At 33.2% G+C, this 19,125-nt stretch overlaps 1 protein-coding gene across 5 annotated transcripts in view; it reads left to right on the forward strand.

The window, feature by feature from the left end:
- Window positions 1–19,125, forward strand: part of CNKSR2 (connector enhancer of kinase suppressor of Ras 2) — a gene marked incomplete at both ends in the record, with an annotated part of 254,832 nt that overhangs the window by 60,397 nt on the left and 175,310 nt on the right. For all 5 annotated transcript variants that reach the window (XM_082864886.1, XM_082864885.1, XM_082864887.1 and 2 more), the window contains 2 exons: window positions 383–585; window positions 12,596–12,683. In XM_082864886.1, coding sequence (XP_082721012.1) covers window positions 383–585; window positions 12,596–12,683 — 291 coding nt within the window. The remainder of the gene's footprint in view (window positions 1–382; window positions 586–12,595; window positions 12,684–19,125) is intronic.

Consider the following 19,125-nt stretch of genomic DNA (forward strand, 5'->3'; position numbering starts at 1 on the left):
ATAGAATAGATACTCAAAAATAATTGTTGATAATAATGAATTTCACAAGTAAATGAACTTAGGTTTGGGTTAAAAAAGAAACTGCTTATGAGTCCTTATAATCTTTCTGTCTTAGGTGGCATAATTCCAAGATATAATGCCCTCATCTTTCCATGTTCATATTAGCACTTACACATTTTCTTGTAATTTGTTTATCTGACATTTCCCCAAATCCTCATTTGACTATGGGTTCTGCTAGGCCAGGAATCCTATCTTATTTATGTGTAACTCTTAATATTTGTTCCACTGCCTGTACATATAGTAAAGTACTCAGTAAATGTTTTAACGAATGAATAAAATATTGACTTTAAGTATATTTGTTCTCTGTCTTTTTATATTTCAGAATTATGGCTTGGAAACAGAAAATCTAAAAACCCTTTCTCACAAGTTGAATGCATCTGCCAAAAATCTACAGAATTTTATAACAGGGAGGAGAAGGAGTGGCCATTATGATGGGAGAACCAGCCGAAAATTGCCAAATGATTTTCTGACTTCGGTTGTGGATCTGATTGGAGCAGCCAAGAGTCTGCTTGCCTGGTTGGACAGGTAAAATCTTTCACGTGTTTCATAAGTTATCCTCCTCAGGCATCAGTGTGAATATAACGTTATTTCATTTTTTTCTTGTGAAAGGATTAGATAAGTACGAGGAATATTAACAAATGCCTAATTATGATTTACCACAATATAAGCATATCATCAAAGAGATACTGTTTGCAAAATTTTATATCCAAGTAGCTAATCAATAATTAGTCCCTGACAGTTTCAAAATACACTTGCTGCTCTATAAGGAAAATCATTTTTGGCTGTCATAACAAGATTTATAATACTACCTTGTCTCCTGATTTTCTGTATTCTTTTCATTCATTGGTCATATTTAAGGAAGTGACCATCAGTATTCTATTTATTGTTTTAAATGGGTAATTAGACACTGACACTTTCATAGCATGCACTGTATGTCTCATTACCTTTGCCTTATTTATTCTTTATTATTATTCACATTGCACAGTCAATTTTGGATATTATAAAAACAATTTTGGTCCTTTTTTTGCTAATTTAGTTAAGTTTCATTTGTCTTGGAACACATAAAAGTTTTCATAATATAAAATGAAAAAAGTTAGATTAAAATTGTATATGTGATTAAACATTTTAATGGTAAAACATTACAACTATTTAAAAAATACTAAATAAGCTCTTTCATTTTTGAAAAAATTTTTGTAGGGGACATGTGCTGTGTTATGATGGTTAAATAATCAAATCTTAAAAAACATTTTGTCTCTTATAAGAAATTCTGATATATAGAATTTTACTAGAATTCTTTCTTGAATAAATGTCAGTAGAATTTACATACATATACATATATATACACATATATACGCAGTGACCCTTGAACAACATGGGTTTGAACTGCATGGGTCCGCTTATATACAGAGTTTTTTCAATAAATACGCACCACATTACTATATGAACATAACCATCCATTGGTTGAATCTGTGGATTTGGAGGGCTGACTATAAAGTTACACATGACTTTTCGACTGTGGGGCTGGCACCCCTAACCCTCTCTTTGTTTGAAGTTCAACTGTATTATATTTTGGCTTTTTAAAAATATGAGACTTTATATTAAAAACAAAGTATTTGTATGTCTAAGGTAAAAGTTAAGGTAATTTTACTTAATTCTATATTGTCTAAATTTGTATATATTACTAATAACATATAACATGACAATACTAAATCCAAATCTGAACACTAAGCTGTAATTATTAGCTTTTTGATAATTAATCGGTGGACAGCATATTTCTCTTATATTATGACATCATGAAAATTCTCATAATTGTTTAAACGACATTTATCCATTGTATGAAGTAATTGCTGTTTAAACATGTAAATTCTACAAGTAGTATAATGGTCAGTAAGTAAATATATTTAAAATATGGCTTATCCTTAAGTAACGTAATATACTTGTTTCAGGAGGCTTCTCAGTAATCAGAAACTTATAGAAAATATATTTGATTTTAGTTATATCTTCTTATAACTATCACCTGTCCTATAATTGTAAATTAGCTCAGCCTTGATATTTATATTTGGCAGGTATGGCTGTTTATAAAATCACATAATGGCTTCTAGAACACTATATAGTAGTTTCTGATTTTATTGTATTATATAATTTTTTATGGTGGCATTATTTTTATCATCTAATAAGATGTCCTTAGTAAATGCCAGTTCATCTACAAACACACATGAGCGTACACACACATACATAGTAATCCCTGCAGTCAATCAATGGTATTTTGCGTTTGTTTCATCGAAAGAGAAAATGTGACAAAAAGTCTGAAGGAAATAATTTAAATCATCTGTTTGGCTTCCATTGCTGCAAAGGTTCTCACAATGCTTATTTTGTGTTATATCATACTACCTATGGTGATCATTAAATCAAAGGCCATTTAACATTTTGATTATAGAAATAAAATATATACTTAGAAGGAAAAGAGACAACTTTGTGATAACTTTAAAATCTTCTGCTGAGACTGTAAATTTTAAAAAGAAACTGAAGTTTATATTTTGAAGATTTTTCTCAGGAAAGTTCAGCTCCGGGCTGGCTTGTCTATAATGATTATGCTTTAACAGCTTTAGTTTTAAAAAGGAAAGAAGAAGGAGAAAAAGAATTCTTTGTCATTTTAAGGCATTTGGACTTTATGCTGAAGGCAATGGGGAGCTGTTTAGGGTCACTGTTGTGTTCAGACCTTTGAATTTTGAAGATTACTTGCGCTATAATGTTGGGAAAGATTAGGGAAAGAATAAGGCTGGAAGAAGGGAAACCAGTTAAGAGGTTGTTTCAGGAATATTTGTCCCTCATTACCTGCCCAGCACCCCCTCAGATACCAAAACCTGAGGATTCTCAAGTCCCTTATATAAAATGACAGTATTTGCATGTAACCTACGCACATCCTCCTTTATGTTTTAAATCATCTGTAGATTACTTATAATACCTAATACAGTGTGGATGCTATGTAAATAATTGCCTTGTACAACAAATTCAAATTTTGCTTTTTTGAACTCTCTGGAATTTTTTTTCAAATATTTCGATTCGAGGTTGGTTGAATCCATGGAATGGAACCTGCCAGTATGGAGTACCAACTGTTATCATGCTGCTGCTACTATTGGTGATTCTGATGCTACCAGCCACACTCAAAGCCAACCTAGGAGAGTTGTCTTCATTTTACAGATAGGAAAACTGGCACATACAGAGGCAGAAGTTAAGTTCAAAACCCAATAGGAAGTAAGTGGTGGAGCCAGGGTTCATTCCAGGCGCCTGACTACAGAGTTGATTCTCTCCATTGCTATTTACTGAGATCTTTAATTAGAGAAGCAGCAGTGAGGATAGAAGACTGTTAGACAGAGAGACTAAGGAAAAGGAGACACCTAAGGTGAATAAGAGGTATCTGACTTGGCTGACCCAATGGATGGTGATGCCATTATCAAAACAGGAGGAACAGGTTATGGTGGAGGACAAGTGTTGAGTGTTGGCCATGATAGACTGTGAAAAGGTCTTTAGAGTATTGCTGCTCAGAAAAGATATACGGTGGATAGAGATTTGGGAATAGTTAAAATATAGGTGGTAGTTAAAGTCCTGAATGCATTAATATGGTGGTGTAAGGAGAATTTTAGAATGGATTCCTCTTATCCTGCTCTATTTGCTTTCCATAACACAAACCCTTCTAACACAGTATGTAATTTACTTATGTGTTATTATTGTTTTTGTCTGACTGCTCTATATATAATGTATGCTTCTGGAGAGCATGGATTTTCATCTGCTTTGTTCACTGCTATCACAATTATCTAGAAGAGTTCCTGCCCTATAGTGGGTGCTCAATAAATTTTTCTGAGTGAATGAAGAGAACTGAGAAAAGGAATGACCTCTGCAGACCACCAAGAACTGAAGGATGATTAGAAGTTCAGCTTATGGAAAAAAATAAGAAGACATAACCAGACTCCATAGGATAGAATTAGTTGAGAGTGGTGTCACGGTAGCAAAGGGAGTAAAGAGTTTTTTGGTGGGCGGGTGGGGGGGCAGTGTTGATATTTTAGTATTTTTTTCCAACTTTATTGAGATATGAGTGATATATAACATTGTGTAAGTTTAAAGTGTACAACGTGATGATTTGATACACATATACATTGCAAAATGATTACCATGATAAGATTAGTTCATATAATCTATCACCTCGCATAATTACCTTTTTTGTGTATGTGGTGAGAACGTTTAAGATGGGAATAAGGGGTTTTAGGGAAAAAAAGGAAGTGGTCAGTAGAGTCAAATGCTGCTGACAGGTTAGGCACGGTAAGGCTGAAAGTGTGTAGTAAATTAGGGAATCAGGATATATGTGATCTTACCAACAACAGTTTAGTGTTTTTACTTAGAATTAATGAAAACTGGAATTCTTGGGTTGATTGTGAGTTAAAGGTAAGTGATAACTCCTCTTTGAAGAAATTTTTCTGTGAAATGGTTTGTAGTTCAGGATAGTTTTGTATAATATTAACTTCTACTTTTCATAGACTGCATCTTTTAGAGGTGTTGGAAAAGAGGAAAGGCAAATGATGAGGGCTACTTCTATATCTGGGAACTTACTTTGCTTCCTTCTCTTCCATGGATTGTATGAATATCTTAACTACTCCTTGGCTAATATAAATTTCAAAAGGTCCCAAAATCAGTTTAAATGTAATAGGATTTTATCTATAACTGTGCCAAAGTAAAATGTTTATGCTGTTTGTTTTCCTGACAAGTAGCCCAGACTTTTATTAGAGATTGTTAGTGGGTGTGTATTTAAGTTATATTTTTATTCCTTTCAAAGAAAAAATGTTTTCTAGGTAGCAGCAAGAGCACAAGACAACATTCCACATGCCCTCTTGTTTCAGTGTGTTCTGCAAACTACACAGGAAGCAAAACACATTAATCAATGCTAGAAAAGCCAAAAGAGCAGTGTTCTCCATGACTCTGTTGTGAATCCCTGCCGAAATACATCGTGAAATAGTATAAAAGAACAAAGGGCTAAGAGAGAGTTGAGTTTCAACTCTGCCTCTGGCCCTGGTTAACCTTGAACCTTAACCTCTGTTTTTATTTTCTTTTTAGAATAAGGATGTAAGACCTGCAGAATTTGAAGTTCTCTTCTAAGCACTAATATTCTATAAATCATTGACCTTGTTCACCAAAGCCATATGAGGAATATATTCATCTTATTTCCCTTTACATAATTTCAAAGAATAAACACTAACAAAGTTTGTTGGTGACTTGTAGAATCATGATTTAACTCCCTACCTCTTCTCTGACTAAATTTAGTTAATACCAAGTTCTAGACCAAAACTAATCTGTTTTTGTGCTTTCTTTATATAAGGTAAGAATGTATCTTGTCTTTTTTATTTTTGTTTTGAAGAACTTAGAACTTAAGTACTTAATTATAAAAGTTCCATAGAAATTATGTTGACCAAAAACTTTTAATATCTTGATTTGTCATGGTAGATTGCCTTTAATTTGGAGGGTGTAAAATGGTCACTGCAATCGAATATTGCCAAGCATTGGATCTTTAACCTTAGTTTATTCCTTTAGTGTACAATATAGTATAATTCTTTAGTTGAAAAATGAAAAATTCTCTCAGGTAACTATGGTTATTTTGATGCCAAACAACTGGCTTAATTTTTTAAAAATCTGACGTTTTGGCATTAATTTTTTTTTACATTTTGGGAGAACTTGCATGCACAGCAATATGATGAGTTTATTGCAATTTTTATTTTATGTCACTTGAAGGGAGAAAGGAAAAGAAAGAATAGGATAAAATCTTTAATTTAGCTCCATACTGAACTAGATGCTTTTCATGTATTGACTTATTGAATTCTCACGAAGCGGGTATCATTATCCTCATTTTACATATGAAACATGAAGTAATTTGCCTGAAGTTGTTCACTAGTGTGAACATTATAATTTGAATCTATTTTTGTTGTGATACCAAAGCCCTTCTTGTTTCTCTTTTATCATGTTCCTTTGTCATACTACGTCTCCTTTTGAATGTGGACCAGTTCTTAAGGATTTTGAGGAAGCGATTCTTAGGAATGCGGCATATATAAACATTTATTTGTACTTTGGTGTTTCTCCTCAAATGCTAAACAAGAATACCACTTTTCTTTTTCTGGCCTTGATACTTCAAATTGCTATATAGAATTTTTTTATAGAAAGTTTATTTCTCATTTTACTTTGAAGACATCAATGAGATATCTCTTAATATCACTGAAAACCTTTTGAACGTTTAAGGCATAAGGGTTAGTATGCTAAGGGAAAAAATGTATTCTTTGAAATCTTTTGCTTTATCTACAAAAGTGGTTGAACTAATTTCTTCTTCTATGATATGAAACTATAGGACAAAAATTATTTCTATACCAGGGAAAAATTACAGAGACAAAGAAATCTACCCCAAACACTACCAAATGCTGTGGCTCGTTGTTGTTTGGTCTTATTTCCTCTTGTGTGCTCAGTGCTCCAACTTGGCACCTCTTGTTCCAGAAATGAGCAGTGATGTTAGCAAGGCTATTGTTCATAGAATGCCCCTCAGGCTCAGCAGTGCCAACCTGAGAAACAGTAAGGCCTTCCAGATTTCCTAATTAACTCCTTAGTTTTTCTTGTTAGCTTCTCTTGTTAGCTTCTAATTTGTTTAGGATTTCTGAACCATTAATAACCTTTCCATAAATGCTTTTGTTTGAAAAGAATGTACAACAAATAATTTTTATAGGGTCAATAACTTTTGCACTAGAAAGAAGTATAAGCATTTTATTATTCATATGATGATTTGAGGATAGTTGTGTAACTTTTAAGATCTAAGTAGGATGGTTCCTGTAATGGCCATTTATTAATGAGCCAAAGATTTTATTTATTTATTTCTTAACTTTCTGACATCAAAAATTTTTCCTGCCATGAATTTTATTTTCTTTATGTCGAGTCAGCCACGTGTTTTTTTCTAAGTAGCCTGAGCTCTAACTTGGGGTTTCTTTAGACTGAGGAACAAATTCCTCCCTTAATTTTGTTTTGTTTTCAAGTTGATCATGTTCAGCTATTCTATAGAGATCCATTTCTTTATCTCATTAGTCATGATTGAGTGTTCATCTTTGGTAACTGACAAAGATTGGAACCTGTCAGCCTTCTTTTATTTATCATCATCCCAAACATTAAGATGTGCTTGCTAAGAATGGTTCTTGTGTGGTTGTATATGATTTGCCTTTAAAATGAAAACTTTAGGGGAATTCACTACAAGATAAAATGCATGTTTTCCTAGGTATATCTTAGATTTTTTTTCCAGTTTTTTTTGACAGTTAATCTTGAGTGAGAAGCTTGTCCCACTTGAAATATGAGTGCTCAGGAAAGTGGAAAACACGCCTTAGAATTCAGTCTGCTTACAGGCATTCTGTTATCAAATAGATTTTTCTTTTGGTACATTTTCAAGATCAAATGAGTCTTTTTTTAAGATTTTATGGGGAAAATCATGCTGTACTTCATCTCATCACTTTTGAATGAAACTTTTAGATTTTATTAACAGACTTTGACCTTTGCAAAACTAGGAACCCAAGCTCTTTCTAATCATGCCAGAAGCATTTTTGAATTCTTAATTAAAATGCCAATTTTTATGCTTCAGTGCAGCAAAAAAAATGGTCTTGGGGTGGTTTTTTAAATGATGTTTTCCTAGAAGTGCTTGTATCTTAACATCTTTTTAAAAATAGTTTTATTGAAGCCTAATTTACATTCTATAAAATTTATCCATTTTAAGTTTAATGAGTTTTAATAAATTTAGATATACCTATGCAATGACTTCAGATTAATTAATTACATACATTTTGTTCTAATTATCATTATTTAAATTCTTAATGACTCCTGTTTTAGTAAACTATGTTGAAAAATATACCATTTCGGAATAGGAATAAACAGTAGTGGAAGACAGCGCATAATAGACTGCAATACATAGAATCATTTACAAAACAATATGTTCAAACCCCTGGAAAAAGAAAGGGTCATTTGATAAGTGGAATTGGGGTACTTGATTAAGCCTTTGGAGAATAAATAATGATAGAACACTACCTGTTCACTAAAGTAATTTTAGGCCTATCATTTATTTAAGAGGGAAAAATAAATCCATAAGAAAACTGGAGAAAATGATTTCTAGATGTAGACTTATTAAGTATTTTAAAATATGGAATAAAATGCAAAGAAATATGCTGTTTGACTACATAAAATTGAAAAACATGACTAAGTATAAGACAGATGACAAACGGGGGAAAATACTTGCAACAAACAGTTATGAGAAGCAGGGGGTTAATGTGTACTATGTGAATATTACATTTAAATTAAAAACGAAGAACACCAAAATGCAACAGATGAGCCTATAAATAGACAATTCAAAACACAAGAAACAGAAACTGCTAAGATGTATATACCACACAATAATTTCAAAGTACTTGAAGCAAAAAATGACAGAACTAAAAGAAGAAATAGACAGATCCACAATTACAATTGGATACCTCATCTCCTCTCTCAAAACAGAAAGTAAGGATTAGAAGAGCTGAACAACACCAGATAACAAGATATACTTGACATTTTGAGAGCATTTCATCCAACAACAGTAGAATACAAATTCTTTTCAAGTGCCCATGGAACATTCATGAAGGTACACCGTATCTGCATCATAAAACAAACTTCAACACATTTAAAATAGTTTAAATCAGTTAGAATCTCTTCTTTAACCATAATGGAGTCAAACTGGAAATCAAACAACACACTTCTAACTAATCCATGGATAAAAGAGGAAATCTCAAGGGAAATAAAAAGAAATACAATGAACAGAATGAAAATTAGAGCAAGTCATAGTTTTTGAGGCACGCAGCTAAAGCAATTCTGAAAGGAAAATTTGTAAGCACTGAATGCTTATATCAGAACAAAAGAAAGGTCTCAAATCAATTATCTAAGCTCTCATCTCAAGAAAGTAGAAAAATAATTGCTAATCAACAAGCATGGGCATAAAGTTTTAGTTAAGCAAGATGAAAAAGTTCTAGAGATCTGCTGTAGAACACTGTACCTATAATTAATAGTATTATCTTTTACAGTTAAATTTTTGTTAAGAGGTTAGATCTCATGCTAAGTATTCTTAAAAAAATAAAATTAAAGAAAAAAGAAAGTAGAAAATAAGCCCAAAGCAGCAAAAGGGAGCAAATAATAATGATAAATGAACAGAAATCAATGAAACTGAAAACGGGACCACACTATGTTGAGAAGTCAATCAAAATTAAACGGATAATAAAGGAATGCTACAAATAATTCTTTATACATACATTTGACAGCTTAGATGAAATGAACCAATTCCTTCAAAAACACAACAACTACCAAAACTTACCCAAGATGAAATAGATTCTCTGAATAATCCTGTAACTATTAAAGAAATTGAATTGTACTTAGAAACTCTTTGGAGTAGGGGAAAAAAGGTCCAGGCCTAGATGATGTCCCTGGTGAATTCTATGTTTAAAGAAAAAATAACACCAATTCTACACAGTCTATTTCAGAAAATAGACATAGAGGTAATCCATCCCATCTCATTTTATGGTACAATCATTATCCTGATTCCAATACCCGGCAAAGATAGTACAAACTTACATGTTATAATCCTCCACAAAATATTGGCAATCCAAGTCCAACCACATATAAATAGAACTGTGCACCTTGACTAAGTGGGATTCATTCTAGGCAAGCAAGGCTGCTTCAGTACTTGAAAATAAATCAATATAGTCTACCATGTTAATGTGCTGTAGAATAAAAATCATATAATCATATCAGTTAATGTAAAAAAAAAGCATTCAGTAGAATCCTATACCCGATCATGAGAAAAATTCTCAGCAAAGTAGGAATAGAGTAGTAATATCTCAACTTGATATGAAGCATATATAAAAAGCAACAGCTGACCTTGTACTGTGAAAGACAATGCTTTCCTCCTAAGATTGGGAATAAGGCAAGGCTGTCCACTCTCATCCCTCCTGTTATATCCAATACAGTAGGCCAGAAAAGGAAGTAAAAGGTCTAGAGATTAGAAAGGAAAAAATAAAACTTTTCCTATTTGCAGATAATATATGTCTGTGTGTAGAATATTCCAAGATAGCTACAAAACATCTTTTTGAACTAGTAAGTGAATTTGACAAGGTTGTAGAATATGAAGTCTACACAGAAAAATTTATCACATTCTTGTATACTAGCAATGTACAGTTGGAAACAAAAAGTAAAAACATGGTATAATTTACAGTTGCTCTAGAATTAATGAGATGCCTACATATAAATTTAGCAAAATATCTACAGGATTTGTATGTGAAAACTATAAAACACTGATGTATAAAATCAAACAAGACCTAAATAAATGGAGAGACATACTGTGTTCATGGATTGGAAGACTCAACTTAGTAAAGATGTCAATTCTCAAATCTTCCTGTAGGTTTAATAAAATTCACATAAAAATTACAGCAGAATTTTTTATAGCTACAGACAGTATGATTCTAAAATTTGTATTAAAAAATAAAGGGACCATAATACTTCATCAATTTTGAAGTTTTTTAATACTATTTTAAATATTATATAACTTCAGTAATCAAAACTGGTATTGGTGGCAAGATAGACACAGAGAGTCCAGAACTTTATGCATATGGTTAGCCAGTTTTTGACAAAGGAGCAAAAGCAATTCAGTGGAGAATGGTTAGTTTTTCAACAAATGGTGTTGGAACACTTGGATAGGCAGAGGGAAAAAAGTGAACCTCGACCCAAACCTCACACCTTATACAAAAATTGAGTTAAAAATGGGTCATAGATCTAAAAGTAAAATAAAAAACTTTTAGAAGAAAACTTGAGTTAGAGTCAGGTGAAGATTTCTTAGATGTAAGGCTAAAGGTACAATCCAGAAAAGAAATTATCGATAAATTTGACCTCATTAAAATAAAAAACTTTTGACCTGCTAAAGATTCTGTTAAAGGATGGAAAGAGAAGCCATAGACTGAGAAGAAATTTTACAGGTTACCTATTCAACAAAGGACTTGCATACAGAAAATACTGAGAAGTCTCTAAACTCAATAGTAATGCCAAAAATCTAAATAAAGAATGGGCAAAGGGCTTGAGCAGACATTTCACTAAAGATTATATATGGATAGCAAATATGCACAAGTCAGCACAACCAGTTAGAAAATTATTAGGGAAATATAGTTAACGATTAAATATAGATAATATATAGATAGAGCAAATACATATAACTTTGGGGAAATGCAAGTTAAATCTGTGATAAGCCTCTACATAGCTATTAGAATGGCCAAAATACATAAGTGAAAAATACGTTTTTAAAAAAATGTAACCAATAAAGGGCCTCTCCTGTGGACCCCTGTGACAATGGGAGGTGCTTGAGTTGTAGAGTTTTCTAGAAGAGAGACAAATTCAGTTTGTAACCAGGAAGCAGTCTTATATAATCATTTATAGTAAATTGCCTTAAGAGTTATCAGTAGAGAGATCCAAAGCACTAAAGTTCTAGTAATCTGACTAAATATTTACCCCCATACCTTCTTTTCTATTTGTGATTTTGTTGTCTTTAAACTGGGCCTCCCAAATCATATAAGCTTTGGCCCCTCAAAAACCTGACTGGCATTCTTAGACAAGAGAGAGGATAAGGACTAATGGAAAGGCACTGAATTCATTTGGTGGCAAAACACTTGCTTGGGAAGACTGCTGCTGCCTATAACATTCTTGAAAATATAAACCTCATACCAATATATATTATTTACATGCCAAGTTGTTTGAAAAGGGATGTGAAGTGATGTAAGTAATTGATTTGGTACAAATAAAAACCTACTTAAGTTCATAGAGTAGGTAGGTATATTAGTGTTTAACTCTGGGCTGTGGAGTCTGGAGTCAGACTTCCTGGGTTTGAATACTAGCTCCACCATTTACTAGTTTTCACTTAACCTTTCTCTACCTCACATTTCTTATATGTAAAATGGGAATGATAATAGTGCCTGTCTTATAAGAGTTGTGAAAATTAGTTGGTACATGTAAAGCATTTAGAAAAGTAACTGGCATATAGTAAGTCCTCGGTAGGTGATAGCTGTCATTAGACTAGCTCTGAATTGTGACTATTTCAAGAAGCCACTGGACTCAAAATCTTACTTTCATTTGAAAATAAACTAAAATGTCTTTGCTAAAGCATGCCTTTTTGGTGTTGTTTTATTTTAGATGTAGTGAAAAGACCTCGTAAGAAGTACGAAAGAACTTTTAAATATTAAGCACTAAAAAAAGAGAAATTTGATGGAAAGCAAACATTTTTCTTGAATTCTCTTCCAAGCATTTCCCTCGATTTTCTTCCTTAAATATGTTCCGAATATTGTTTATCACTATGTAAACTTCAGAACAATTCATTTCATATTACTCAAAATCTTATTTTAGGCTATTGTATTTGGGGAACTTTCAAAAGCTGTTCCTATTAATCATCGTTTTCCTTTTTTCTTTATAGATCACCATTTGCTGCTGTCACAGACTATTCAGTTACAAGGAATAATGTCATACAGCTCTGCTTGGAATTAACAACAATCGTGCAACAGGTATTAGCTGGAAATTTTTCTTCAGTTAATTTATTAGCTATCTCATATTCTAACAATGAGAAGTACTTGTATTTACCAAGAGATTATAAAATACTGGTTTGGGATTTTTCTCATTCAAAGACAAATGGTTCAAAAGAAACCAAATACATAATTCATTGGAAAACTATGCATATAGCCCAGTAAACAAGAGTTTTATTTATCAGCAGATGTAAAAGTGATCTGAACCTCCAGAGACAGCTTTATAATAAGTAGGTTACTCTCACACTTTTAGTGGGGATGACTAAACTGTATGGCCTTTCACAAAATTAAATTAATACATTTGAATAACAATCTGAGACTTTTGCTCTAAGACACCATTAGTTCCTTATTAGTACGACTATAGTTTCATTTATATAGGTATACATACAAACAAATATACATAATAGCCTTTAATTATCACCTTAATCATTTAAATGATCTATTTACATGACCCAGTTTTTTTTACTTTGAATATTATTTAAGCCAGGGACTCCAAATCAAACGTGTTCAGTAGTGCAGCAGCTGATATAAATGTCCTGGCATAACGTGGAGAAGTGGTAGAGGAGTGAATTGACTAGTACATATCCTGCAAAAATTTGTTTAAATCTAATAATAAAACACATCTGAGAGGTGTGAGGCTAGCGACCACCGCTCTGTGTAAGCCTCATGTCAACCTATTGCTGCTACTGCTGGTACTTTCTCAGGGTGCCATTTTTTGTTAAACTATCCAGTGATGCAGAAATAGGGAAAGCAGAGGATAAAATGTGATGATACAGAAGATTATTGGGGAAATTCATGATTTAATTTATCCTTCTACTCCTTGTCCTTTATGACGAGGGATAATTTTCTTATATTGCCTGTATTTTCTCAAATAAGAAAAATTTTTAATACAATCTTAAATGTTTCAGTATAGTTTCTGTTGTACCGTATAGATTTTATTAGCACCATTTCTGTGAAATTGCAGGTTTATAGAAAGGAGAGTAAGCTTATGACTTTTAATTGTGGAATACAGCAGACATTCATCAGGATTATATCACAGCAGTAAGAAAGTAACTCACTGCTGTTAGTCACAAACATGGATGAAGATGATAAACATTTTATCAGCCTTGAAATGCTGTTGTCTCACTACATGTCTTCATATTTGTTATCAGTAAATTTTATTTCTGAATGTCAAAGATTTCAACTGGATATTAGGGAGAAGAGTGGCATTTTAGGGCAAAGGTCAGCAAACGTTTTCTGTGAAAGGCCAAATTTTAAGTATGTAAGGTTTTGTAGGCTTTAATGATATAGGCTATATGATGTTTGATCCAAGTATTCAACTGCAAAAGCAGCCGCAGACAATGTGTAAGTGAAATCAATGGACATGGTGATGTGCCAATAAAACTTGTTTTACAAAAACAAGCAGCAGGTTGAATTTAGCCCTGGGCCACAGTTTGCTGACTCATGTTCTAGGGCTATGCTAGTCCAGTGTGGTTCGTGGGCCAGTAGCATTATCATCACACAGAAACTTGTTAGAAATTCAGATTCTTGGCACACACTCCAAATGTACTGTGGGGAGTGCCCAGGAATCTGCATGTTTACTAGTTTTCCAGGTGATTCTGATTCTCATACACTGTTCTAGGGCATAGGAATGAAAGAACAGTAATATAATCTATGGGTAATTTTTCTTGTAGATCTGTATTGTCAGTGACATTTCTTCAAAAATATGTTTCTAAAGCTGTTTTTTTAAAGCCATTAAACTTGACCAGAGATTTGAGATGTGGATAATAGACTATTAGTTTCTTCCCTTTTACCATGAGAGAAAGAAGTTTTCTCTGCTTTAAGGGTACCTACTACACAGTATTTGTATGATAATCATTCATGGTACGTTGGATATGTGTTCAGTAGCAATCTATATGCCAACAGTCATAATAATACAATAATTATTATTATCCGCTACATGACAAGATCTGTGATAACTATTATATGTATTACTTAAGGTTTTCATTTATACGTGAGACCCAAAATAATTGAAATACTGTGGAATTAAATGGGAGAATTGAGTTTATTTTTCAACTTTTTAAACATGAGAAACTCATACGTATTATCCATTCTATGAGAATACAATCCATCTGATGTCACCTTCTAAAATAATGTCATTTCCATGCATAATTATGACAGAAAGTGGATGTTTTTAATTTCTTGTGTCTCCTTTAAACATCTGGATCTGGATGGCCAGTTTAAGGTTAACTTTTGAGTAATTGGCCCACTCTGTTGCCTGGTAAACAAAGACTGCAATTCTAAATGGCAACTCTGATAAGTTTTCTTGAAAATCTTGAAGGAGAATCAGGTGTATTTATTTTCACTGAATTCATTCATACTTAATGTTTTCCCATATCAAAAGTAGATAAACAAAGTGATCTTTAAAAAAAATTACCTTTCTTTTAACTTTTACCGTAGAGTGAAGTCAAAAGTGGAAAGTTTTCTATGTTTAGAACTCACAGGTTCCAGAGCATACCTCTGTCACGTTAACCTTCAAATGTTACATTACGAATGGCTGAAATGATTTTCAGTGACTTAAAATTTCCTGTAGAGGCATGTGCAGGGGTGGAAGTGCAGTTTGTGTAAGATAGGACTAACCCACCCATTCTGCTATTTTAAGAACCTACCATCTAAGTAACAAGTGATGCAGTTTTTGTTTCCAGAACGTATGAACACCTGCTATAGACCTCTACTTCATAGAAGACATATGCCTTTCTGATATTGCCCTCAGAGGCTTGTTCATGCTCATAACAGGACCTTTTAACAGCTGCACTGTTTGGCTCAACATTCTCTTTAGGAATCTTACGTCAAGGCATAATGGGTTTAAGTTTTGCTATTTACAGATCAGGAAACATTAGGTAGAAGAGAGAGAGATACTTTTACAGATTGAACTTTAAGTATATTCTGTCTTGACCAAGTAATTGAAATACTCCAAGTATACAGAGGACGTAGAAGGACTTTCTGTACCCTTGACCACTGTACACTCTGTTTTGAAGAGGATGCCTTGCCCTTCTTGGGAAGAGGATGCCTTGCCCTTCTTCTTGCCCTTCTTTTGAAGAGAATGTCTTGCCCTTCTTGGGTAGCAGAAACATTACCCATTTCTGTTTTTTTTAAAGTTCAGTAGCTCATGACATTTCTCACAGTTCCTTCTACCTCACTCTCATTTTCCCATCACATGTCCTGTTCCATGTGTCACCTTTAAGATGCTTCCAAACAGAAACTTCTCTGTATATGGGTGTTCTTGGTTCTTGCCTTGCCTACCCCCTCCCAACATGTTACCTGACTTGATATCTTAATTCACTTACTTTAACGAGGTCTTTTATGTGGTACCTTAAAGGAAATATTAGTTGTAAATTTCTCTCAATAAAATACATCTTCAGGGCTTCCCTGGTGGTGCAGTGGTTGAGAGTCCGCCTGCCGATGCAGGGGACACGGGTTCGCGCCCCGGTCAGGAAGATACCACATGCCGCGGAGCGGCTACGCCCATGAGCCATGGCCGCTGAGCGTGCGCGTCTGGAGCCTGTGCTCCGCAACGGGAGAGGCCACAACAGTGAGAGGCCCGCGTACCACCAAAAAAAAAAATAAAATAAAATACATCTTCATGACATTCTGATTTAATCTACTTATAAGTATAGAATGGATCACTTTCAGACTAGTCATCCCAAAGCCCAGCTCCAATTCTGTCTCTTTCAGCGATTTTCCCCTAATTTCCAAATTGATTACAAATTCCTCTTTGGAATTCAAAGGACTCCAAGTAAGGTTCTAACATAATTTCAATTTTATCTTCTAGTACTCCTTTGTATCTTAATTGTACTCCAGTTCATGTAGATGAGTTATTGTTGGTAAAATAGATCTTGCAGTTTCATCTTTTTATGTTGTGAGGCCTCCTCAGAACATGTCCCATATATCTTTTTATCACTGCCTGTCAAAATTATGTCCCATCCTTTAAGGCCTCTAGGAAATGCCACCCCACTCATGAAACTTTTACTATTTCTCATAATTGTTTGTATACCCCCTACTTTGACCATTTATATTTAATCAACCATGGTTGATGTGGTTGTGATTAAATTAAATATACCACCTTGCTCTTTGTCTTCTATGTCTCCAATCTGGTCTTTGTTCCTTTTTCTGTATTAATTATTTTTTATGATTACAGTTTGTCCCCTTTGTTGACTTATCAGCTACAATTGTTTGTTGTATGAGCAAAGGTAGCAATCCCTTAAACTTACTTTACATGCATTTTACATCTTGTCAGTTATATTCTGCTGTGAATCATAATTATCTGACTTCCATTAGACTGTTATCTTCTTGAAAACAGGAACAATGTTGTGCTCATTACTTACTTGTTAAAATAAATTGACCTGAGCCCCAGTTATCCCATGTAGTTAGCACATACTCATTTATACTCTTCCAGAAAAATCTAGAATTAAATGCTTAAATCATTACTTATTTTTATTTCAACTCCAGTGTAAAAGCTGCAGTTCTGTCTCTGCTACTCATATAAAGAACCCCAGAGATATCCAGAGACACCCATCACTTTACATCTCAGTTTATTCATTAATTAAAATAAAAATATTGATCCTGATAACCATTTTCCAGTGCTAGAATGAAAGTGAACGAAACTTCTGAAACACTATGCTGTTATATAACACTAACAAAATATATTTTTTTAGAGGAAACTTAATTGTAGGCATGATATGAATGTTTGTAAATCATCTCTTAAATAATCTATTATTTTTCTACTGTTGTGTGATGTCATATCTTTGATACCAAGTCTTTCTGGGCTCTGTGGTCTGTTGCTCCCTATCTTGGCAATAGGAATGAGGATGGTAATTAAAATGATGAAATAAAACAGTTAAGTGTTTGCTTCTTGATGATGAAACTACAGGTGATTTTAGTTTATTTAGACTATGTTTCTGTATTTTTCAGATTTTCTAAAATGAATTTGAGTTATCAGAAAAACAAAATGAATGCTATGTACATTGAAGAAATACTACTTTCAGTTTGATGAAAGAGCACAGCATAGATGAATACTTATTATATTTTAAAATAAATTACGTAGTTTACAAACAGTCAGTGTCCATCTAATGGTCTCATTCAGCCATTAAATACACACTAATCATCTCATTCACTTGGAATTGTATGCAGTATCTAAAGACAGAATTAAACTTAAGCTGCCAGTAAAAGAGGCCAACTTGAATAAGCAAAGTGTAGATTTAAAAAAAAAATATCTAGGGCATGCATTTATTACCAGGCTTTCAAGAAATCTCATCTGAACAGTTATGATGATAGTTGTGCTTTGAAATATGCTGTACTTCAAATTATTTTCACTCAACTTTAATTATTTTTATTCCCTTTGAGCAAGATGAGATGATCAATATCTAAAAATAAACTGTCACAAATAGCTTTTCTTTTCCCTTCTTAACACAAAGGAGTGGTACTATGAAGTAAGTGTAAAGTGCTTCTTGATATTGGCTACTTATATTTAATGTAATGCAAACATTAGAGGAGAAAGAGAAATTTCTTTTAACAAGCTCTGTTTGGAAGAATTTATTTAATCTTACTGTATCTGTTTTTCTTATTTCCAGATGTGATGGGTTTAGACAGTTATAGTTGAAGTCTTTTAAAGAGATTCTTCCCCCCAACACCTCTTCCCCACCTAAGATATAATAACACATTTGAGAAAAAAGGGAAACTGGTTTTAAAATCTTAAATGGGAAGAATTCTCACAAAGAACTGAAGCTTCAGATATTTAGAGCACTGTCAGCACCTGAAACAGAAAAATGAGACAGGTACCCACGCACTTCTTGTCAGCATTGAAATAATTGCCATGATGCCTACCCTAATGAGTATCAGCTTAACCTAAAATTATTCTACTGCACCATTTAAAATTTTTTCCAGTTCAAACACAAAAAATGATTAATTAGATTGTCACTAGTTAAGAAATGGGTGCAAAAGTATCAGTTTGCAAGGTGAAACTTTGGTGGAACTTAGAATACTTGGGGCAAGGGACGGAGGGTGGGGACAATGAGTATTGGGAGATTTGAGGCTTAGCCCTGTTGTTTCATGAGCATTTCACCTTGGACAAACCATCTATAAACAGAAATAATTCTATCTATTATTGTGAGAATCAAATTAGATGTATTAAAAATGGTTCACAAATGTGAAGTGAAAAACAAAAGTAAAGTATTATTAATTATAAAATGGATGAGAAAAAGACTTGATACAAAGAACTAGAATAACAAGTTTGTTTTAAATAATAAATGTACACAGATTTTTTTCTCCATTTGGTGTTAGTTTTCTTCAGCTACATATACAGTGAAGGAGATACTGAGAGAAAAATTTCAACATGTGAAACATTTTAAATCAGATTTTGAACTGTTAAATGCAGAGTGAAAACTTC

Source organism: Leucopleurus acutus (genome assembly GCF_964270905.1).
Source record: "Leucopleurus acutus genome assembly, chromosome: X".
Lineage (NCBI taxonomy): Eukaryota > Metazoa > Chordata > Mammalia > Artiodactyla > Delphinidae > Leucopleurus > Leucopleurus acutus.